This window comes from Lissotriton helveticus, chromosome 1_2, assembly GCF_964261635.1.
Source record: "Lissotriton helveticus chromosome 1_2, aLisHel1.1, whole genome shotgun sequence".
NCBI lineage: Eukaryota > Metazoa > Chordata > Amphibia > Caudata > Salamandridae > Lissotriton > Lissotriton helveticus.
This window is the reverse complement of record NC_136058.1, coordinates 332,803,974-332,829,978: the sequence shown is the minus strand read 5'-3', so window position 1 is coordinate 332,829,978 and position 26,005 is coordinate 332,803,974. Positions and strand designations below refer to the sequence as shown.

Sequence of the window (26,005 nt, the reverse complement as noted above, 5' to 3'; positions counted from 1 at the left end):
AATCGTTGTCCAATCGCTTGTCCTCTCCAGGATTGACTATGGTAACGCCACGCTTACCGGCACTCCTAAAACCCATCTTGCTCCGATTAAATCTGTCCTCAATCTAGCTGCACGACTTATCTCTGACTGCAAAAGATTTGACCACATATCCCCCGTCCTCAAAAATCTTAACTGGCTCCCAATTGAAGGAAGATCCGCTTACAAAACCGCTTGTATCACCCACAAAGCTCTTCACCAAAACACCCCCTCCTACCTTGCAACCAAACTAAAAAAAGCAGGTTGCTCCAGGTCCCTGAGAAGCACCAACTCCCTCCTCTTGATCCCACCTAGACTTAAATGTCAAAAAACCCAATCACGCGCATTCTCTGGTAATGCTCCTACCATTTGGAACTCTCTCCCCAAGGACCTTCGCTGCATCCCCTCTTACTCCCTTTTCAAAAGTGAACTCAAAGCACTTCTCCACAACAAATATTGGGGTATATACCAATACTGTCACTGAGCTTGTCCACTCTTCTCTCCTCTCTTATCCCCCCTTCCATTCTGAATGCAACTTTATATCCCTTTTAACTGTTTTCGCCTTTTCGTAAGTTTACCTTCCTTTTATTCCCCCCTTTTAAATGACGTATTGCAATACTGTATCACGTTGCTAATTTTGCACCTATTGTTATCCTATTTTTTGTTGTTCTACCTCTGTTGTAAAGCGCTCTGATACTCCAGGGTCCAGCAGCGCTATATAAAACCCTCGAAATAAATAAATAATAAATAAATAAATAAATAAAATAAATGGTCATTAATTGCACATCTTCATTCAATCTGCTTCCTTTTACCTGCTCACGGGCCACCTCGTTCTCACCCCAATGGAGTGGTGCCTTCAGGTCCTGCCATCTCGAATGTCCTTCATCTGACTTGCTGACCACATCATCACCAACCAGCCATTTGACTGACATGTTATAGGTGACATGTCCTATGCTGCCTTCACCTGTCTTCAGTGCCCTTTGTGGTGGGTTGCCTCCTTTCTACTCCTGATTCCCTTTAAGAAGTGCAAATAGTTTTACATTGATATCTTGTTGCTCCCATTTCTCAGCCTTCATTCGCAAGCTGCATCAACTTGAACTTGAATTGCTGTTGCTCACAGAGCATGGTTTCTGTAAATCCAAGAGTTGTTGACAGATTTATGAAGGGTGGGCATAATTATGTAGAAGGACTTTAACATGCGCTTTATCAACCAGATTGATTTAATTTGCATGTTTCATCGGCTGTTATTGGAAATATGGGGTTTATAAAAAAGTGGGCTGGCTGTTATGGTCTGCTCCCTGATCCTGTGGGTGCACTGTATGCTCACTCGGACCTTGTTCAGGCTGTGGTTGCACTCTATGTTCACTCAGACCTTGTTCAGCATGTGGGTGCTCTGTATGTTCTCTTAGACCTTGTTCAGGGTGGGTGTGCTGTATGTTCTCTCGGATCTTGTTCAGCTTGTGGGTGTGCTGTATGTTATTTCAGACCTTTTTCAGCCTGTGGGTGTGCGATATGTTCTCTCAACTTGTTAAGCCTGTGGGTGTACTGTATGTTCACTCAAACTATTTCAGCCTGTGTCTGCGCTGTCTGTTCACTCAGACCTTTTTCAGCCTGTGCGTGCGCAGTCTGTTCACTCAGACCTTTTCAGCAAGGGATCATGGTTCTTTTTGTGGACATGTAGCGCAAGGTTTGTATTTGCAGGAAGTTGTGTGTTGTGCGTTTGATCGTAGATCCCAGGAGAATAAAATGCTTTTAAGAAAATATATTTATTCATAAACCAAAGGTACTTTACAATGGTTGTGCAGAGAACTTGTTTTTTATGTTAAGGACTGTTGTTTGGAAGATGTGATGAACTGTGATTCATGTTTGATGCAAATAGGCTCTTGGTTCAAGCATCTCTTTACTTCCTTTCAAGGTACTCAAGGCAATGCGGGCTGCCACCCTTGTAGCAACACAAAAAGTCAGGTAAAGTTTACTAAAAACCCTCAGTCCTTTTGTACTATTTCTTCTCTCTCGCTCACTCTCTCGCTCAGTTTTTTTTAAAAATCTCTACAGCTTACGGAATTTGACCCCATCTCCAGACGATTCTCTAACTATGTAGCTTGTGATAATAAAAACAAAACAAAATAGAATATAACAAATAGGTGACATTTATGTAGTCCTCTTCCTTATTTGCTTTGAGCGTGTTTCATTACAAATGCAAGTATACTCCAGGGTCAGGCTAATTATCTCAAGTTTCATAAATTGTGTGATGTTTTCTTCTTTCTGACTTCTTACTTTAGGCCTCTGACGAATACTAAGGTTTATCTGGCAAAGCGCGTCACAAAGGTTTTGTAGCAGCGTCCTGCCTCCCCATTTTCCTGCAAACCTCGCCCTTCGATTTCTTTTAGTTCCTGCTAACCCTGGCGCCCACCTGATGCAGTCACATTCCTCAAGGAATGTGAATATACTGGGGTCCCAGCGTGGGTCTGGTTCCTTCTCTGGTCGGGAGGCACTGGGCCATGAGCGCGTGTGCCTCCCATTTCCCCAGCAGACCCTTGACTATTGGTGCATTTGTCTCCTCCTCTACACCACATGATACTGTCCTCCCCCGGTTTCTTCCTTCACACCCTTCATCTCTGGGTCTGATTTCCACCTCTCTGTGTCCTCCCATGCTGCCATATCCTCTCCTGTTTGCCACTTCCAGGGCCACACTGGGTCTCTTTAAAGAAGACTGGAGGATAGTTAGTATTTGTCTTTTCTTATCCCTTTTTGGTTTCCTTTACCATTCTGATGTTTTTTTTTCTCTTTCTTGTGTTGCAGTCTCCGGATCCTGTCAGAGGAGTGTGCCGAGTTCTGTGCCACCAGGTAAGTCCTTATCTTCACCCACAATTTGAAATGGTGAATTCAACTAAGCTAAGTGGACACAGCTTCAATCACTGTGGCATTTACAGCAGTGTTTACAAGACCTCTAAGTGGGAAGGGGATAGCCAACATCTGATAATTCATTAAAGGCGTTACTAATACCTTACTGTGATGCTAGCCGTTGTCACAGAAAAAGTAGATTGATGGTGTTGGCTTCTTCTGAGAATCTGTGCCTCAATGTATGTTATACTTTCGTTTCTTTCGTCAGTATTCACTACTTTTGCTCTCACAACCTGGAGTTCCAGTTGTCTCAAGCTCCCGATCTACTCAATGTCCAAGAGCTGTTTCACCTCCATCAGAAATGCAACTCAAACCGATTTCCTATCTTGTTTCTGTAAATGCTTTCTTTCTGCAGATAATTAGGTCATAAATGTTATTTCGTTAGGTCCATTTACAATTTCTAACTCTATTTCTACAGGTTACTGAAGCATGAACAGATAAAGAAATGTTGTAATTTATTGAAAAATGCCAAAAAGGATTATTTTGAAGAAAGTAGAAACATTCTAGATCTCTAAAGAAGAAACCAATTCTATGTGCCAGGAATGGTGAGGAATTTGGGGCGGAAGAACCCTCTGAATGTGAAAGTGATTTCTCAACTTTCTTACATTCATTATTTTTTGTCAAATCCTTAAAGTACAATGACCAGAAACATTTACCAAGTGTCAATTTTCAGTTTTGAATAACCTCTGAAATATTCTTTGTACATGCAAGTAAATTGAAAATCTACTGCAACTACTAATTGTAAGAATATTATCACTTGAAGGGAACATTTCAAGATTGATGGTACGAAAAACATTGGCGACAATTGATACACACGCTGTGTACTCGAGAAAAATAAGTGTTGCAAATTCTGGCTGATGGTTTATGAGGAATGCTTTGGAGACCCAAAGTCCTCTCTAACGAAACCTAATTCATACATGAATTTAAAAGCACAAGCATTGTCTAAAGAAAGTAATTGTAAATGCTCTTTCTCAGGTGTCTTTGCAGCAAAGATGCTGCATTATCATTAACAATGTAAATATATTTTCCTTACCACCTCTGTCTTTTGGGTTGATCTAAGTTATTTCCAAGTGTGTCAGACCTCCAAAGTTTTTTGTGTTCTCGTTGGGGCCTCACTGGAATAGGAAGCTTAAAAAAGGGCAGTATTCTGTTATTGATAATTCATAAACTCACACTGGCATGTTTTAATCCTCTGTCATTACTTGTATGCACAAATATACATAACACGTAAGTACTAAACCCAAAGACCATATCAGTGCTTTTAAAACTCCTAAATGAAACTGCAGTATTAAAGAGCTTAATTTTACTTGAGGTAACTAATGTGGGCATAACGTGCAGGAAGTAACTCTATGAGAGGCATTTTAATAAAAAATAAAGGACTCAGTGAAAGTTATAAGACAAGTTCAACAGGCTGGCTTTAAAGGTAGGAACATTGAGCTCCAAATAAAAGCTATAATTAGTTGAATATAAATGTTAAGAAGACCATCTGCAGTGTATTCTAAAAGTTAATGCTGAGCGTAACATAAACGAGTAAAGACTCCTGTATTGGATTCAGTCTTAACATGACCTGTATCCAAGAACGAACCCACCTTGTGGATACAAACACCTTGAATAACTGTAATAAATGTGAGGAGAACAGCTGTAGTTATCAGTCCCACCTCACTGAACATGAGAGAAACCATATGAGGCAAAAACCTTTTCAGTGTCCTGAATGCCATAAATACTTCAGTCACAATAGCTATCTCATTCAACATGTGAGAATCCACACTGGGCACAAACCTTATCAATGCCCTGAGTGCCCAAAAAAGTTCAATCAGAAATCTAGTCTCACTAGACATGTGAGAACCCACTCTGGACAAAAACCATATCAGTGCTCTGAGTGTCAAAAAAACTTCAGTCATAAAGCCAGTCTTACTCGACACAAGAGAATCCACACTGGACAAAAACCTTATCAGTGCTCTGAATGCCAGAAAGACTTCCGTCACCAAACTTCTCTCATTTTACATTTGAAAAGTCACACTGGAGAAAAACCTTATCAATGCAATGAATGCAAGAAAAGCTTTAGTGAGAGAGCCCCATTTATTCAACATGAGAGAACTCATACTGGGAAGAAACCCTATCAGTGTTCTGAATGCCATAAAAGCTTCAGTTCAAAATTAAGTCTCACTAAACATGAGAGCACTCACACTGGGCTGAAACCTTATCAGTGCTCCGAATGCTGGAAAAGCTTCAGGCAGAGATCTGGTCTTGCTTATCATGAGAGAACTCACACTGGGCTAAAACCATATCAGTGCTTTGAGTGCCAAAAAAAGTTCAATCAGAAATCTATTCTCACTAGACATTTGAGAACCCACTCTGGACAAAAACCATATCAGTGCCCTGAGTGTCAAAAAAACTTCAGTCATAAAGCCAGTCTTACTCGACACAAGAGAATCCACACTGGACAAAAACCTTATCAGTGCTCTGAATGCCAGAAAGACTTCCGTCACCAAACCTCTCTCATTTTACATTTGAAAAGTCACACTGGGGAAAAACCTTATCAATGCAATGAATGCAAGAAAAGCTTTAGTGAGAGAGCCAAATTAATTCAACATGAGAGAATTCATACTGGGGAGAAACCCTATAAGTGTTCTGAATGCCATAAAAGATTCAGTTCAAAATTAAGTCTCACTAAACATGAGAGCACTCACACTGGGCTGAAACCTTATCAGTGCTCTGAATGCTGGAAAAGCTTCAGGCAGAGATCTGGTCTTGCTCATCATGAGAGAACTCACACTGGGCTAAAACCATATCAGTGCTTTGAATGCAAAAAAAGCTTCCGTGAGAAAGCCAGTTTAACTCAACATGAAACAGTCCATACTGGGCACAAACCGTTTCAGTGCTCTGAATGCCAGAAACATTTCAGACTGAAACAAAGTCTCACTAAACATGAGAGAACTCACACTGGGCTGAAACCTTATCAGTGCTCTGAATGCTGGAAAAGCTTCAGTCAGAAATCTGGTCTCACTCATCATGAGAGAACGCATACTGGGATAAAACCATATCAGTGCACTGAATGCCAAAAACGTTTCAGCGATAAAGGCAGCCTCACTGTACATGAAAGATCCCACACTGGCCAGAAACCTTATCACTGCTCTGAATGCCGAAAATCCTTCATGAACAAATGGCTTTTAACACTGCATGAAAAAATCCACACTGGGCTTAAAACCATATCAGTGCTCTGACGCCCATAAAAGGTTCAGGCTGAAAACCCGTCTTACTCAACATGAGCTTATACACACAGGTCAAAAACCTTTTCAGTGCTCTGAGTGCCAGAAAAGCTTCAGACGGAAAATCTGTCACACTCAACATGAGCACACACACACTGGGCTAAAACCCTATCAATGCACTGAATGCCAGAAAAGCTTCAGTCAGAGAAATAACCTCACTCGACATAAGATAACACACACTGGTCTAAAACCTTATCAGTGCACTGAATGCCAGAAAAGCTTAGTCAGAAAGACAATCTCAGTCAACATATGAGAACACACACTGGGTACAAACCATATCAATGCTCGGAGTGCCCAAAAAGCTTCAGTAGTAAGGCCAGTGTCATTCGACACAAGATGGTCCACACTGGTGAAAAACGTTATCGGTGCTCTGAATGCCAGAAAGGTTTCAGTCTTAACGCTAGTCTCACTCACCATGAGAGAACTCATACTGGGCAAAAACCTCATCAGTGATCTGAATTCTGGACAAGCTTCAGTCAGAAATTTGAACTTGTTGAACATGAGAGAACGCAAAGAGGGCAAATACGTTGTCATGCCAGGAACTGGCTTGTTTTATTTACGCTTCAGTAAATGATTCAGTTTTATTCAACAGGAGAAAAGCCACAACCTAAAAAAATATTATCAGTGTTCTCAAAGTGACAAACACTTCAGTAAATGATTCAGTTTTATTCAACAGGAGAAAAGCCACAACCTAAAAAAATATTATCAGTGTTCTCAAAGTGACAAACACTTCAGTTGTAAATGCAACGTCTCTACATGAGAGAGACAATGTGGGAGAATAAAAGGTGCTCACAATCAACCCTGGGGAGGAAGTATCGGCATTGCAAACCTTAACATGAAGCAGCCACAAAGACATCAATCCATTAACTGTCCTACAAACTGTGTACTGAGAAAAGCACAGAGCAAAGGATGGAAATGCCTGAATTAATCTCATTCCTTTGTAATTATTTGTGGCCTCATTCCATTCAGTGTGTTTTGCTCACTGTGTGTTAATAAGCCAAGGCTTTGACCCACGAGTTCGAGTTGAGCCTAAAGTTTCAGGCCACGCCCCTATGATGCAAGTTATCTCAAACTGTTTCCAGCCTTAATGTACCTCACCAGGGAGCGGGACAGGAGTCTGTATGTCGTAGGTCTCTATGGGGCCAACTTCTGTTCATGCCTGTTTCACTTCTGGCGGATCATTGAGAAAAACTAAAGGTGATGGAAGGACTGATAGTTCATCTCAGCAACATTCCACCACATCATTATTTAGGTTTTGTGCCACTGAAGACATGGCCAACCATATGCAAACCATTCTTGGCTCCATCCTAAATAGTCCTAAACACTTCTATTCCAAGGGTGCACAGTATAGTATTATAAAGATTCACTTGAGAGACCTCTTTCTATTTTCTTATTGCTGCAAATGCTTCCCATCTGCTCATGAAAGTTCCTTCAACTTTCATAAATAATCAGGCCGATTCACAAATTCCTTTTTATTCTACGTTTACTGGTACTACAATAATACTACTACAGTTTAATAAAATGCTACTCCAAAGCTACGTGCGGATGTTCTGCCTCTCCTATTGTTTTCAGCACAGATATCCCTGGCCCTACTGCAGTATTATCACACATGGTAGTATACGTTATACTAATAAATGTGGGAGGGACGGGAGAGTGGCTGGAAATGTGGAATATTTATGAATAAGGTGTAAAGGGAAGTGGATAAAGGAGTTTAGGAAGGGTCTTAGGGAGGAACCTGCACACACTCACAAAAGAGTAAGTCATTTGCTATTCATAAACTGCACTTCTAAAGTTAGTACAGCTAAAATAACTCAAAACTGTTGTAAATGTACTCCAGTTAAGAGCTGGAGTAAGTCCAACACCACATATGGCTTACCACTGTTACTGCAACACCTTCCCATAGAAGAAAATGGTGGTAGAGACTTAAAATAAAACCTCACAGAAAGTAATGTTAAATTAAAATAATTTTTGAAAATACATATAAATTCAATAGAATGTTCTATACGTTCATATATATTCACTGAACAAAACGAAGGTTAAAGTAACGTTATATTTAGTTAGCAGCACTAACTATAACTGGCACCTCCACCATGCACTGCTTATGACCTCACAATTGTCATCATTCAAGAAATGTTCTATAACATTACTTATGACTTCACTGATGACGTCTCAAATGACATCATTGATGACATCAGTGGGGATATCATCCAATGAGTGTGCTTGTTTGTTTTACAGTTTACATAGTTGCAGGTAACAACCATATTATGTTTCCACAAAATTGTGTACAGGTTGGGTCCAGCTAATGTGTGTAAGTAGTTACAAAACGCATGTGCTCCTAATGCACCATAACTTTGTAGAGGTATTGAACGTGTTATAAACGTTTGCATTCACAAGGAACTCTTGTGTGAAAGGGATAGTTGAGTTCTTTTAATTATGCTGCACAAAACATTTTGGTTCTGCATATAAAGTTTCTAACAGGAGAAAGATTCTTCGTCATATAAACTAACTTTTGTAAGCAGCCTTGAGTTATAAGAGAGAATCATGTCAGCATCATTTATACTTAAAATGGAAGATTGTATGCACCAGGTACTAACTTATGTACGCATGCTTGTTTTGCTTCAGAAGAAGAGCTATCTGTAACGTTTTTACTTCAGTAGGAAGGGTGCCTGTAGTATGATCTTTAGCACCTTCAGATCATTGTCTTTTTTGACAACTGTTGCATAGAATGTAAGCAATTCTTAGTAGATTCTTTTGAATAGTCTGTGATGTATTTCATACACGAGTTTCACTGTTTGCAAACAGTGTGGTATAGAATGAACCCTCTCCATAGAGTAAACACGGTTTACAGTATTCCTTTCTCTACTGATATCAACTTAATTTCTTAATGTAGGTTTGTAATTTGTCAGGGGTTTTGATACAGAAAAAAGCTGTCAGTAGTAGGGCATTTGTTTGGGAATTGGTATTCACTATTTTGGCTTTCTCTGAACAGTTGTAAACAGATTGAACACAGTACTCCGTGAGAGTTTCCCATAGGTCAGTAGTTGAGTGTTAATGTGAAGTATCTGACATATAAAGCCATAGCAATTTATACAGCAATATGCAGGAAAACAAAGCTCGGATGATGTCATCAATGATGTCATTTGAGATGCCATCAGTGATTTCATAAAAGATGTCAAGAGCATTTCATGAGTGATGTTAAATGTAGTTTTTTTATTCCTAACTGTAATGTTGTCACTAGGAAATTCACCTGACTATAACATTACTCTAAACTTTGTTTTTTAAGTGAATAAGGTTTTTTGAAATCGAAAGCTCATATTTTTATTACACGTAACTATAATGTTACTTTAACCTTTGTTTTTTCAGTGAATTTCTAGGTTTTATTTTAAAGTAGATTAATTATGTATGTGTCTCAATATATGGTAGAACGATTATTGTAATACATATAAAGCTTAGACATAATTTTGTAAAAATAATTATTTGTTGTAATATAGCAGAGTATGGTTTATAGTTTGTAAAATGTTTGTAAAATATGTGAGTATATTAAAGAGATACTACTCAATATTTCAGAAGTGAATGTGCATTTGCTGAGTTCTTGTAACTCTCATTTGGATGCATCATATCAGTAGTTTATTTTTAAGGTGGTATTACTCTCATGAGAGCCTCTAAACTGTTAACTAAAACAGGTCTTTTGAGAACTAGCCTCTCCTTTTATCATATGTGTTGCTTTGTACCGTGTAACTTTTTTGGTTCTTAAAATAACCAGCTTCTCTCTCCCGAGAGAGAGAGAGTTCGTGAGCACGCGCGAGAGCCAGGGAGGCAATCCCTCGCATGATGTCCGAGGGAGCAGTGCTTCCTGGTTTGCAAGCCTCTCGCAAGAATGTACTTTTTATAATTGACTTTACATTAACACTATAAATATCCTGAGTAGTATGTAAAATGAATAAACGCCAGAATGCTAACAGTGTGTTTAGTTTGGTGAAATGCAATACATTATATAATTGTGAGGAAAAATAAATCACTTACATTTATGAAAAAACACGTTTTATGTGCCTCACACCAACATTGGTACATAGCGCACATTGATACTCATTTATTTGTTTTAAGTCCATTTATTATTATTAGAAACAGTTCAATCATTTTATTGTCGTTATCCTTGGTAGGCCACATAACAACAATGAAAATTAACTTTAATGTTTTTGTGCCTATTTATATCTACATACATGTTCCAGAACTTTGGTTGTAGAAAGATAAGGAATTTGAAGGTTTCAAGGGAAATCTCTGCTTTACAGTAAGAGAAGCAGCATCACATTCAATCCAGCCAGATAGATTTTTAAAGTAGACTGTGTAGAAAGTAGAGTTGATTGAGTGTCAATGATGGACAGCAATACCAGCAGTAGTGAATGTTTTTTTATGAATCGATATCTGACCAGCTTTAAAGTTGGTGATATCAGTATTGATTTTGCTGCAATCAGCTCTGCATCTTTGTAGCATGAGAATTAGATATTTTGAGCTGTGCCCTATAACCAATGCAGACAACAGTTCTGATGTGCAGTCTGGACAGGAGTTGCTCTGAACAGCTTTCACAAATCGTTTTTCAAAAGACACTGACTTGCAATCTGGTACTGTGTGGTACACAAATCGCTCTGATAGAATGTCTGTTCTGCCTTAATGGCAACAATGTACACATTCCCGGATCTATGAATAGTTTGTTGTAAAGATATCATTTATTGCAATTCCGTCATTTTCTAACACATTTAGCACTACTATTCAAAAACTCCTGTGCATCTTGTTGTATGTTCACAGTGAACTGTGTGGCCCCCTTACAGTGGTTAACCATATCACGTATAAATGCACTAGAATTTACACATGTGTTTTTCAGTGTGTTGTAATATTAATAGAGTTGCCAAAGCTTGACAAAAAGGTTTCTCTTTGTGTTGAACAATGTTTCTAACCATCAGCTGTAGGCGGAATAAAAAAATAACTATTACATTACAGTAACATGAGACTCCAGAAGTGTTAGTGTTTTCCTTATTTAAAGTGTTTGTAGATTCTTCACTTTGTTTTGAAACTTTTGAAATATCGACAATGTCAGAACTTTTTCACTTTCTGTAATTTGGATGCTTCTCAACAATGGGGTATACGCTCAGATTAGGAGCATAGCCTCCTTGCAAGAGATTGTACCCTATTTCACATGATGAGTCAGCATTTACAATGCTCTCATAAAAATCAAGAAGTTACAAGCCTGACAATGTCCTCACACATGATAAAGCAACATGAGATATACGTACTTCGTTGTGAAGCTGCTGTTTGGAGCAAGCGGGGCCAGCGCATCAAGGACTCACCGCCCCAGGAGGCTACAGGGCGACCAGCGGACCTCTAGCCCCTCCCCCTTGACACCGGGGGCCTTTAAAAACGTCTTGCGCCTCCCGCTACGCGGGAGACGCTTGGTTGTGGAGCTGCTGTTTGGAGCAAGCGGGGGCCAGTGCATCAAGGACTCACCGCCCCAGGAGGCTACATGGCGACCAGCGGACCTCTAGCCCCTCCCCCTTGACACCGGGGGCTTTTAAAAATGTCTCATGCCTCCCGCTAGGCGGGAGACGCTTCGTTGTGGAGCTGCTGTTTGGAGCAAGCGGGGACCAGTGCATCAAGGACTCACCGCCCCAGGAGGCTACAGGGCGACCAGCGGACCTCTAGCCCCTCCCCCTTGACACCGGGGGCTTATAAAAATGTCTCGCTCCTCCCGCTATGCGGGAGAGGCTTGGTTGTGGAGCTGCTGTTTGGGGCAAGCGGGGACCAGCGCATCAAGGACTCACCGCCCCAGGAGGCTACAGGGCGACCAGAGGACCTCTTGACACCAGGGGCTTTTAAAAACATCTCACGCCTCCTGCTACTCGGGAGGCGCTTCGTTGTGAAGCTGCTGTTTGGAGCAAGCGGGGGCCAGCGCATCAAGGACTCACCGCCCCAGGGGGCTACAGGGCGCCCCCGGACCTCTAGCCCCTCCCCCTTGACACCGAGGGCTTTTAAAAACGTCTCGCGCCTCCCGCTATGCGGGAGACGCTTGGTTGTGGAGCTGCTGTTTGGGGCAAGCGGGGGTCAGCGCATCAAGAACTTACCGCCCCAGGAGGCTACAGGGCGACCAGAGGACCTCTAGCCCCTCCCCCTTGACACCGGGGGCTTTTAAAAATGTCTTGCGCCTCCCGCTAGGCGGGAGTAGCTTCGTTGTGGAGCTGCTGTTTGGAGCAAGCGGGGACCAGCGCATCAAGGACTCACCGCCCCAGGAGGTTACAGGGTGACCAGCGGACCTCTAGCCCCTCCCCCTTGACACCGTGGGCTTTTAAAAAAGTCTTGCGCCTCCCGCTATGCGGGAGACGCTTGGTTGTGGAGCTGCTGTTTGGGGCAAGCGGGGGCCAGCGCATCAAGGACTCACCGCCCCAGGAGGCTACAGGGCGACCAGCGGACCTCTAGCCCCTCCCCCTTGACACCGTGAGGTATTTAACCAACAAGCCTTCCCCGCCTCGCTGGACACACGTGGGCGGGCGCCGGGCTAAGCCCGGGCAAAGGGCGGGCCGTCTGTGGCCGTCAGGGGCTGAAGGAGGCCGGGCTGGGCCCCCCTCTGAGAGGAGCCCCTGGAATATTGACAGTGAGAGAGGAACTTTCTGTCGGCTAGCACAGAGGTAGTTTCACTGTGTGAGATCTATAGGACTGGATAGCTACCCGAGACTCTTTTATATCTAACGGGGTGGCGGATCGTGTTAGTCTGTGTGCTTGTCTCTGATTAGCTGGGGTGGCTTGGAGTAGTATTGTTTGTTGACCCAGTTGGTTTGGTACCCAGAAGTTGTTGTTGAGTTGCACATTACTTGCCAATCATTCTATCTATAGCATTTAAATACAATGGCTACCACTGTACAAACAAGGTCCTCTAAATCGAGTTCTAACAATCCACCCAAATCCCGTTCTGTGATTAAACCAAAGGGAACCCCCCCCCCCTATGCTTGCACAGCCTACCGCAATTGACAGAATGCTGCGTAAAGCTATCAGCAAGGTTTCTAATGAAATTGAGCGGACAGAGAGGCGCTTATCATTAACCCCGCAACTTGATCTCCTCTCCTTGACACAAGAGCTGGAGACTGATTTGGCAAAGACCCCCCCAAACATTTCACTAGTGACTTCTGCCACAGATATTACTTGCGCTCAGATAGGGAATAATAATGACCCAGAGATAAGTGGAGCGGGGGGAAAGGCACATGCTGCGAAGAAAAAGAGGATTAGTAAAAGGAAACCTAGACAGAAGAAGGGTAAAACTATCCCGGACCTGAATGCTTTAACTACTGTGGTTACAGGGGAAAACTTGGGGCATGTACCGCACCCACAGGTACCCCCGAGTTGGGTATCGCAAATAATTAGCGACCTCCAGAACCACTTTGAGCAGCTTGTTAACTCCCACATGAAACTAATGAGTATGCTAGATAAAGTGGTAACCCTAGTGAAGTCGAGGGGGGTGGGCACGGGTAGTATTCCGCCTCATCCACCACCTGTTAACCCGATTGTGGCTGAGATAACCATTACAAACCCGCCAGTTGTACATCCGAGTAAATCCCAAGCTGGGCAAACTTCCGTTAATACATGCCCATTACTGCCTTTAATTCACAATCAACATCATAATGGAACACATGAAGGCTCCAACTTGTGGCACAGCATTGTTCCATTGCATATGCAGCCGTTTTTATCTTCTTGCCAGTTTGACCATTGTACTCCTAATTTTATCCTTTTGACAATTTCATCTCTGTTTACATCCACAAACCAGGAAACGCTGTTTTCCAAATTTCTCATGTTAATGTGGGCCATCCAAGCTTCTTAACATACACACGACTGAAGCCGAATCCATTCAAAAGCAGTTTTATTATAACCCAATGCATTTCAAGCCTCTCGGGCCTTTCTTCAGGGGTGACTGCAAGTACAAAATATGTGTGTTAAACCACTGTACACTAATGTTTACTTCATATTCACATACATTCTTATTATCATCGAATTTAACACTGCTAAAATGGCAATAACTTTCTGCAAAACGGTAAGCAATGTCTCTATAGGAGTTATATTTTATCTGACAAAACATCAATCTATAGTGCCTGGATGCATAATCCCCCCTCTATTCATAAAGCTGCGTGTCAGAACCTGTATCCGCTACGCTCCCACCCTGATCTTAAACGGTCCACTTTCACCCATTCGGCTGCGTTCTAAAACATTTAAAAGCTTACCTGCTCTCAACAAAACATCACTTTCCCTCTAGAAAAAAGCAAAGTAACCTCTCCTTTACCAGCCAGCTGCTTATAAACAAGTCATACACCCCTCCCTCCATGAACTTCCTAATCAGTACGACATCAACGCCACCTGCGGCGTGTTGAGCCTCCCTCGTTTTGCCTGTAGTCACACCAACTACCATAATGCACCAATTATTACTACGTGTTAATTATCATGGAGTCTACTTTCTACGATCGAACTACTTCTAAAAACTTTGTACAGTGCTAACACCTTGTGCGTACACATGCACCATTCCGTTGTTCCTAAATACTTGTCATTCATATGTTAACAAACACGCTAAAAATAAAACATGTTCTGTCGATTCGAGATGTTCCACCTGGCGTGTGGATTGCGCCATATCTTTACTGTTCTCATATCTTTTGTAGTTCAGTCCGGGTGCTTACCCCATTTGGGGGCTAAATCATTGTGTTCAACATATGTATTGAAGGGTAGCACACCGTTGCTTGTGCAACTTCATTTCTAATCCTTGTTTAAATCCTGTTTATGTCGCGTGCTCACTAGTGACATGCTCAGCCCGTGCAGCACGTAATTTTATAGACAACATCATAATGGAACACATGAAGGCTCCAACTTGTGGCACAGCATTGTTCCATTGCATATGCAGCCGTTTTTATCTTCTTGCCAGTTTGACCATTGTACTCCTAATTTTATCCTTTTGACAATTTCATCTCTGTTTACATCCACAAACCAGGAAATGCTGTTTTTCCAAAATTCTCATGTTAATGTGGGCCATCCGAGCCTCTTAACATAAACACGACTGAAGCCGAATCCATTCAAAAGCAGTTTTATTATAACCCAATGCATTTCAAGCCTCTGGGGCCTTTCTTCAAGGGTGACTGCAAGTACAACATATGTGCGTTAAACCACTGTACACTAATGTTTACTTCATATTCACATACATTCTTATTATCATCGAATTTAGCAGTGTTAAATTCGATGATAATAAGAATGTAAGCTGGGGGCCGGTTAGCCAGCTAAGCAATATTAGATCCCTGCCCCAGGGTTTCTTTTATCCAAAGGGATCCTCTAGTCTTGGTCAAGACCCTGTCCACCGAAGCAGAAGTGATAGCCTCCCTGGGGGGAAGGGCCATTACCACCCAATGCCACATGTTTTCCCTGGAAATCAGGGCGCACTAAGCTGGAGAAATAGATTTGATCCCCTTGTGTCTCTTGAGGAGCTGGATTGACTGAAGAGTGTTGGTGCCCCTCTTAAGCATCATTCTCCCGAAAATGCTATTTTCACGAATGCAATTCCACCTTATTACCCTGCAACGAACACGCCTTTTATTCAAGGCATGGAGCCCTCGGATAGGATCCTTGCTGAACCCATCACAACTCCCTTTGTCTTAGGAAATCCATCGGGCATGCAGGTTAGGCTAGCAGGGAGTGATTATATCTCTCAGCAGCCCCAGTGCCCAGACGTTCTTTAAAACCGGTCTGGGTTTAATGAGCATTTAAATAGCGAAGGGAAATTAATCATAACCCAGTTACTTCTTACCCCAATTAGAGACAAACGCAGGAGGGGCTCAGACTGGTATCATGGAACATAGCCGGTCTGTCATCCAAATATGACAATCAGGAATGGAGGCAGTACATTCCCAGGTTCCAGGTGATCTGTTTACAGGAAACCTTCGCAGTGGACTGCAGTCCCTTTCACTTTGCAGGGTATAAGTGTTTCTCTGTGCCGGCACAGAAATCAGCCTCGGGAAGAGCTATAGGAGGGCTATCTATATATGTGGATTTGCAGTTAGAAGGCGTGTGGACTAACTTAAATTGGAATACTAATAATATGCAGGCCCTTGGGTTTCACACAAACGGGTTAAATGTTGATTTTGATTAGCCTGTATAATGCAATAGCAGTGAAGGGGAAGGGTTCCGTAATATGTGAACTAGACAACAGACTAACCGCAGAGATTAACAAAGACTAACAAGGAGGAGTAGGGTTGAAGGGAAAATTTTACGACCTGCTCGGTTCCTCTTCCCCAAACACTATACTACAACAACGCAATGGAACCGGGGGTCTACTCTCCACCAAACTAAGGACTAACGGCCACATGCATCATTGTTGCCGTTTGCGATTTCTTAATCGCGAAAATTAAGGAATCGCAATTAAGAAATCGCAAAAGGCTATGCATTAAGAAATCGCAATTTTTTTGCGATTTCTTAAATTTCCTTAATTGCGATTCACAATTTGCGATTCGCAATTAAGGAATCCCTTCCCATTGATTCCTATGGGCCTAGAGGCCCATAGGAAGCCCATAGGAATCAATGGGAAGTCATTCTCAATTTGCGATTCGCAATTTGCGAATCGCAAATTGAGAATGCAATTTCAAGAGTGCAGGGGGGGGTCCAAAGGACCCCCCTGCACCCCTGAAATATACCTTTAAGTGCATTTTTCACACACACATGCCCCAAGGGCATGTGTGTGTCTAAAATGAAACTTTCAAAAATGCACTTTTGTGCATTTTTGAAAGTTTTCACAAATTACCATGAAGGTCAACTTCATGGTAATTTACCTCTCCCTATTTGCGAATTCGCAAATTGAAAATGTTCATGCATTGCATTTAAGAAATCTAAAATAGCGATTTCTTAAATGCAATCGCAATTTTAAAAATCGCAACATGATTGCGATTCCTAAAATTGCGAAAAACATGATGCATCCCAATTTTGTCAATTGCATTCGCAAACGGCCGAAAATTGCGATTCGCACTGTTTGCGAATGCAATTGACAATGATGCATGTGGGCCTAAGTGGAAATAACGCTCTCTGCAAGGTAGAGTGTTATCGGTGAAAACTACGGCTAAAAGTAGAGATACTTATACGGTGACCAGAGAAAGACCATTAAACGTGATATGTGGTGGAAAACAGCTTTACTTGATATCCGAGTAACCATCAACTATTCCACATGATCAGTTATTCTCATTTGGTTAAACGGTTCAACGGGATGGTGTATCTCTTGAACAATAGAGTACACAGTCCCAACAGGTACTCAGCCGAATACCGCCCACATTCACTTCAAGCAGTCTAATGGGGAACTGACCTGCGAATAGATAGAAGCAGTGCAAAACACAAAAGTGTACAAGTGGTGAATAAAATAGGGTGGTATGCCTATTCACAATAAACTTTAATAAACACCGACACACCCCCTAACTAAAAACAGAACAGTGCAAAATGCAGTTTGAAATAATAACTGACAAAAAGAGCCGACATGTTTCAGCCAGGCGGGCTAACCATCCCTAGGCTTTCTTCAGGGCTTCTGCTCTAATAAGATGCTACTGCTTATGTAAGTGATCTAACTCGTGAAAATTGGTGTGTGCATAAAAATTATATTAATATATTTTGTTATTCAGCAATGTAATAACAAACATACTGTTGAAAAACTATGTAAATACAACCAATATACAACAGATCTTCCACGTCAAGGTATGCAGATGTCATCTAAAATAAATCAGAATGACATATAATCAATTTCTCTGGTCACTTCATGGGTACTATGTCTAACTAAATGAATGTAAAAATGTAATCAATAAATCTACTTATGCTCACCCAGCTTGACCGGGACTAGACCTCACCTCACCTGGACCGTGCTCAGGATCTGGAGGCCCGCTCTGCAGAAAGCAAGATTAAAACAAGGAGGCTGCAGGGTATATAGCTGCAAACATTCGCAGTCCCTACAAGTTACAAAACCCCAGACCCCCTTGACTCCAATTCCTGCTACCCAGATGGCTTACTATTCACGACCACCACCGGTGCATTCTCCACCCCTTACTGACCCCCCAACAACTCTCAGTCTCTTAAAAAATCCACTGGGCGAACTCTCCACATGTACGCAACAGTGATCATAAGTCTGTATATAGAGCAGGGATAGAGTGTTTATTCCCCCTCTTTATTAATGATAATCCAACCATTGTGAGACCAATATATGTGAATATATGTATAACTCTATCGCACATAACTTGGTCCCATTCATGTCACGTTTGTAAATAAATACTTTCTTCAAAGTCTCTAACTATAGTGAGGTTCACAATGAGCAGCTAGCCCATCCTCTAATCATTGTCTCTAACCAACCAAATGCTAGACTCTCAACACACTGTAGAAGCAGCTCATAGTATTAGCAAGATTCAGCCTACCTGTCCGTCGGTGCCTCAGGACTTCTCTGAGTCTTGGGGAGGCACCGACCTGGGCAGTAGGCGGCCTTAAATACATAAGCAAGCGGCGCTAATTACGGTTCAATATGCTCAAACCAAACTGCTCACTGGTTATAAATATGAATAATAACACAAACGGTGCTTACCCTGTTTTAATCGCATAAATGTAATGTGGTTGTTCTTAGAGGATCTTAGCTCCCACACTGACGGAGGGGCGTGTCTCCCGAACTACGAAATGACGTCACAAACATGGCGTCGGTAGTTTTTACTGTAGGGTCGAAAACGGCAGGGCACGTCTTCCGAACTACGAAATGACGTCACAAGCATGGCGTCTGTAGTTTTTTCTGTAGGGTCAAAAACCATTAATCCTATGTCACTCTAAAAACATGCAAGATCTTAAGGTTAAAATTTCCACACACTATTTGGCTTATACTTATTCTTTGTATGTTATCGCCGAGCAAACTTGGTCACGCGCGTCTTCGAAACTACAGATTGACGTCACATGACTTGGCGTCTGTAGTTTTCTTAGAGTTTAAAAAAAACATTTTCAAAAAACGAGTCCATTAACAATAAAGAACCACATGGTTCAGCTATTAAGCTAGGGGCAATAATGTGCAAAACAATCCAACGAGGGTAGTGAAACATCAAGCTGACCGGTCAAGAACTACAAAGTGACATCACAATTCAGATGTCAGTAGTTGTTATGCTTGCTAGTTGTGCCACATGGATATATAGCTGAGTGCATTAAATGCATGCAAGATGACCTATCAAGTAGTCACATCAGTAGTTAAAACTCTAGGAATGTTAAATAAGCCCTATCAAGGGAACTGTCGCTCTGGGGTTCTTTTATTCCTAAAAGGAATCAATAAGGCAAATGTTATTATCATAGTGGTGGAGTTTGTGCACCGCTTGTAGTGATAGAGGACCACTCAAAGACGTGACAGATCTAGCTAATATAATTAATCCAAAAATGCTCCTCTGCCAATTGCATCCATAGCTGAGCGCTAAAGAAATGTGGAATGGCGTCCAGAGTGTCACATCCATAGCTGAGCGCTAAAGAAATGTGGAATGGCGTCCAGAGTGTCACAACTGTGGTTAGCGTAATCACACACCTGTCGTCAGCTTGAGAGTGTTATCTTGTCGAATACACATCTATTCATATTCAGATGTCAGAGTTAGAGAGGCTGGTTTCCAAAGTATCCTGTCTTGAGGAGCTACAGACTGACCTCGCAGATACTGCGGTTCATCCACCATACTACCAATGCTTGTACCTGCCGTTAGTTACTCTAGGGTAGGGATAAATGATGGATAACAGTAACAGGTCACTATAAACAGATGGTATGTAATACCAATAGACCCAAAGAGATGCATACAGGCCTAATCCCAAAGACAGCCCTCAGGACTAACGGACAAGGCCTAGTAGGTGAATAAACATGTTCCCATGTGGTTACATACTCGACCAAGGTATGTCGTCATTGAGTCCCGAGATATCCGTGCGGAGCTTAAATATCCACCTTTGCTCTTTGGTAAACAGATATCTGGAGACATCGCTTATGTGAGATGGTATAGTGGGTATCTCTAACACCGTCCATTGGAAGTCCTCTTGTCCATGATGCTTCTCTACAAAATGTTTTGTGAGTCTGGTGATGGTTTTCTTACACCAGAATGAGCTCTTGTGTTCCAGCATACGTACGCGTACCTTCCGGGTCGTCATTCCCACATACCTAATTGCACAAGGGCAAGTCAGTAAGTACATTAGGTTCTGACTATTACAATTTGAGAAATGCACTTGTTCCCAGGGTCGGTCCGTCCCAATGTCCACACTCGTCGTATGTCTCGTTTGTGGACAGACGGAGCAACTCCCACACGGGTGATGCCCTACCACAGCCCGGAGGTTCCAAAGGGTGCCAATAGGTCTTTTGGACACCGTCTTGGGCCGAGTGTGGACCAGCCGGTCTCTAATACTACTCACCCTCTTAAATGCAAATAAGGGTTGTGCAATCTTATCGCTACTGTGATTAAGGATCCGCCAGTGCTTACGGACTATCTTCTGGATTTGGTTGGCTTTAGTGCTAAATGTACTTACAAAAGTCAACCTGTCCAAAGGCTTTTTTGCAGCCGGGGGCTTAATAGCGCTTCTCGATGGTTGTTTCTAGCGCGCTTCATTGAGCGTTTAATCAGCACAGATGGATAATGTCTCTCTCTGAGCTGTTCAGTCAGACCCCTAGCATGCTGTCGAAATGATTGGTCCATCGAGGAATTTCTCCGTATATGGAGAAATTGCCCATAGGGTAAGTTATCCCTCAGGGCCTTAGGATGCTGACTGTCGTATTGCAGCAGCGAATTCCTTGCCATGGGTTTACGGTACAGCTCAGTCTGTAAACCCGCCGATGTTACATATATGGACAAGTCCAAGAATGCTAACCTCTCCTTACTGATTTCAACAGTAAATTTTAAGTACTGATTCCTAGCATTCAGCCATTTGATGGAAATCCTGAATGGACCCGTAGTCTCCTCGCCACACAGGAGACTACGGGTCCATTCTTTTAGCCGTAGTTTTCACCGATAACAATCTACCTTGCAGAGAGCGTTATTTCCACTAAGTCCTTAGTTTGGTGGTGAGTAGACCCCCAGTTCTATTGCGTTGTTGTAGTAACTGCAGAGATTGCCTTGAGGAAGGGAGCAGTGGCCCTGTGTATGGTTCTAGTGGGTGCCACTTGTGCCCTAACTTAAGACCTATCAATGACGATTGGTCTTGTTGTAAGGTAGAAAAAGGTCCGCATTTTGAACATTCTATGGAGGGGATGGAACTAGACAGGGTTCTGAAAAGTCATACGTTGGTGCACACAATCGGTCTGGTGGCCTCAGAAGGAGGACTTGAGGTCAACCCAACATTTAAAGGCAGAGGGTGTCATTCCTTCATAGATTATATAGTGGTATCCAGACTGTTCAAGGACTGGATAAGAGGGGCCGAGATTGACTGGAGCATATTTAGCGATCACAACCCTCTAGTCTTGAAGATAGAAGACCTGTCCCCCAGAGAGGGTAACGGACCAGGGGGGACGACTTAGATGGTCAAAAGTGGATGGGGATGTTTTTTATAAATCCTTAATGGAGAAAGGCAATGAGGTGATTGGGGCATGTCTTGATTTATCCGTGGAGGGACCTGCCGTGGTTAAAGCATTTGAGGCAGTTGCGCACTTGATAGATGGGCTATTAAAGTCCACTTCGCATGGTAAAATTAACATCACCCCCAGATGGTTTGATAAAGATTGCTCCCGGGCTCAGGAAGAGCTAAAAGTGAGCTTGAAAACCATCCCAAGGGATAAGATGTGAATTGTACAGTGTAGGACCGCATATTAAAAAGCGATCAAATGCAGGAAATGTTCCCTTCAATCACAAGCTTGGGAAGACCTAAGGGAGGCAACAGACAGAAGGGACACTAGTGCGTTCTGGAAATTATAAATAACCCATGTTTCCAGGACACCAATGCCCCAGAAGTTGGCACAACCATTCTCCCAGAACAATGGCTTGCTCATTTTAAAAGTTTATATAATCATACTGCAGAGAACAACCAGGATGACGGGAAGGGCTGTCCGTGGGTTGCATCGATTGAATTCACCCAGGAGGAAATTGTGGTGGGGATTCAAGGTTTGACACAAAATAAAGCTCCAGGCCCAGACGGTATCCCACCAGACCTTTACTTAAGTAAGGTAGAACTGTGGGCTCCCATTCTCACAAGAGTAATAAACGCGGCCATTGCAAGCGGTCTTCCGCCTTCATGGTCAGCGGCAGCAATAGTCCCTATCTTTAAAAAAGGGAACAGAGACAACCCCCAGTGCTACCGTCCCATATCGTTGATTGATGTGACGGCCAAAGTTCTGGGCCGTGTGGTCCTAACGAGTCTTATGGACTGGGCCGATGAACATCAAATTATTACTGATACCCAGTATGGCTTTAAGGCAGGGAGATCAACGACGGACCAGTGCCTGAACCTTTATTTGTTGGTGGCCAAATATACAGTAGCCAGTAATGAGGCAGTATATTTAGGGTTTATGGACCTCACTGCAGCTTTTGACCACGTTAACAGAGAGAAGCTGTGGTCCTTGATGACTAGATTAGGGGTTGACCAGGGTCTGGTAAACATCTTGAGAGCACTTCACTGGAATACCTCCGCTAAAGTGCGTTTTAACCTTGAAGGGGGCACCACGGCATCTTTCCCTTGCACTAGTGGGGTAAGACAGGGATGTATCCTGGCCCCGTTCCTCCTTTCTTTGTACATTAATTACTTAGATCGGGCATTAGGTGCATTGAAAGTAGACTCCCCTAGAGTAGGTTCCCGCCCGGTCCCAGTGCTTTTGTACGCTGATGATGCGGTTCTTTTAGCCTGCACCCCTAAGGGTCTTCAGCGTTTGATAGATGGGTTTGTCGGTTTTATGGACACATTAGATTTATCGGCTAACCTAACTAAGTCCTACTTCATGTTGGCTGGATGCAAACCTTGCAAGACGTTTTCCTACAAAATAGGCACACATAAAATGGAGCAGGTACAGACCTTCTCCTACATGGGTATGCTATTCGATGGGTTTTTAAATTTTAAACTTTTAATTGAAGAGCGGTGTTCCAAACTAGTGGCCTCGACTGGGGCCATAATGAACTATGGACGCAGGTTGGGTCGGTGGTCCCCGGAACAGGTCATGAACTTGTACAGCTCAATCTGTTGTTCCAAAGTGGTATACGGATCTGAAGTCCGGGGTTTTGTAAGCACTAACCAGATACAGATAGAGGAGAATAAATACCTGAGAAGGGTGCTCAAAACCCCACAAAGTACACCCGCCTACATTATTCATGAGGAGTTAGGTAGGGTGTACATTGAGGACTTGATCAAGGCCAGACCTCTTTTGGCCTGGTTAAAAATTTGGTCCAATGCGGAGGCAGATTTGAGCAGACAAATTATCAGAGATTGTATAGATAGGGATAAAGGAATGAGTATTCCGTGGCTGAAATACGTGAAGACCACCCTTGAGGGAATTGGGTGCAAGGATCTTTTTACCAACCCAACGGTAATTTTCCCCCAAGATAAACTGAGAATTAAAAGAATTTTTGGGGATATGGCAGCCTCACGTAGTGCTGCTACGGAAGGTAGGAAGCCCACAGTCTGCGCTCATAGAATGGTAAAGACAGGGGAAGGAATGGAACTTTACCTAGCTCTCATGTATAATGCACAGGAAAGATTTATATTTACTCATTTTAGGCTCAACCTTTTACATCATTTACTGGCTGATCCACCAGGTTTTACTGTTACGGTTGAGCAGAAGGGTCCCTGCGGCTGTGACAATAGGTCTCTGCAGGACACCCTTCATTTTGTATTATTATGTCCATTTTATGCTTTACCCAGGCGTAGCTTTTTAGTTAGGATTTTAAAACAGGCAAAGTTTAGACATGCCAAGGTTGCCCTTTTATTCTTGCAAAGGGCTAACGATCCCCTGACTCTGTTATGCACTATGAATTTTATCAAGGTTGCTCGGAGACTTAGGAACTCTAGAGGGCTGTGATGAATGAATTTCTGGTCAATTGTCTCCAATGTAATTTATTATGAATTGTATTTGATTGTATTTTAAATGTATAACTTGTACTTTTATGGTATTTTTTAAATACCGAATAAAGGATTTGATGATGATTATGACGTACTTCAAAGACTGAGTGACCTATATTTATCACAGCTGCAACCAAACTTAATTCTTGAGCTTTGTAACCAAACACGGAGGAAACTGTTGGCTTTTCACATACAGATCATTTACCAGGAGAAATCTGGCAGTACACATTCCTATTCTTTTTCCTTCCCGAATGAGATCAAATGTAATCACAATATTTTCATACTCTGTTCGGTTGGGATATGTAATGAAGCCTCTCGCATTTTTGCATTGCACTACTTCCTCCTCGACGTTCAGATTTTATTGCAAAATTATTCTGCAATTTCTACAGATGTTTAGAGTATTCTCTAAACCAGCAGTATGTGAAACTGTTTTCTCTAGAGATCTCAGTTTCTTTACCACTGATTGACATAGTGATAAATGTAAACTTTGATGTTCCATTTTGTCTTTACTATTAAAGGTCACTATTTCCTGTTTCTCCAAATGAAGCATTTGTACGTTAAATTATTCGCACTCATTCAGTGCTGGCATTAGGCATACAAACAGTTTATGAGTTTTCATAGTTTGTTGCATTATAGATGTCAGGAACAGCGGCTTTTGGCGCCTGCCTAGCGTAAAGCCAAGCAAAAACTACACACCCCATGAGTCTCTACACTGGAGGCTCATGAGATAAAAGCGGAAGAAGCACAGGAAATTACATGCGTAATTCTGTTTTCCGGAGGCTCCATGTCCTGCGGGGAGAAGTTGCCCTGAACTTCGTTGGCGATCTGGAAGGAAGCCTGACAGTGGTCTTCAGCCAAGCTTTCCGTCTTACCTGAGGTAAGGAAAGAAGCCTGGGTTCTAGAACGGCGCTCCGTTTGTGTCGAACACCAAATCGGTGTCCTTTCTAAATATCTAGAGGCAGCCTGTTGTGCTGCATGGAATTCTGCTAGCCGCTCGGGCACGGAAATGAATGCGGCTCGCCCCAAATAACCTTCCACTTTGAAGAAAGAGTGGAGAGGCTAGTTCTTTATTTGTTTTATTACTCGTGGGGGTGTGGCTCAACATTCTGCAGGGAATTAGGTTTTACAAGACTGTGGAATTCATGGAGATGTGGTCTTCCTGGGGTTCTTAAGGTATCTATCTATCAGTACAAGCAAAAATGTAATGAGAGTAGTATTGATGCAATGAGTTAATGTATATTTCTTTATTCTTTTCAGATGTCACATTCCCTGCTGTTCCTCCTCCCAATTCCCTTTCTCTCCCCATGCTCTCTCATCGCTCTGTGTTTGATTATTCTCAGAGTTGGGGATAACAGGAGGTGGACCCCTTTGTGTATCATTCTGATTCTGCAGAGCGTTTGTTTGAGGATCAGGCTGATCCAACAATAGAAGCCGGTGACATCTTCTGTTGGAATAGAGATCTAACCATGAGAGAAAGTACAACTTTTTTTGCTTGTTGGCTAATTATACCTATTCTCATGTCTTTTAGTATTTTCCCATACTCTAGATCTGCTGCCTGTTTCATATTTTGTGTTAACCCAGCATACTGAAAATTTAACCAGATCTTAACATTTCCAACACTGCCTAATTCCTTTTTAGTTTTTTGAAGACAAGTTTTTAAAAAACGAGTTGATCTTTGACCAGAGTGAACTGTAAAAGGTCACCAAAACCTATGACATGTTTAACTCCAAACAAAACATCATAGTCAGTTCTGA

The 26,005-nt window shown here is 42.3% G+C and overlaps 1 protein-coding gene across 1 annotated transcript in view; it reads left to right on the top strand.

Moving 5' to 3' along the window:
- Positions 1–6,143, top strand: part of LOC144803416 (uncharacterized) — a 148,766-nt gene extending 142,623 nt beyond the window's left edge. Inside the window, exon 2 of the mRNA XM_078671865.1 lies at positions 4,763–6,143. Coding sequence (XP_078527991.1) covers positions 4,763–6,143 — 1,381 coding nt within the window. The remainder of the gene's footprint in view (positions 1–4,762) is intronic.
- Positions 6,144–26,005: the final 19,862 nt, after the last annotated feature.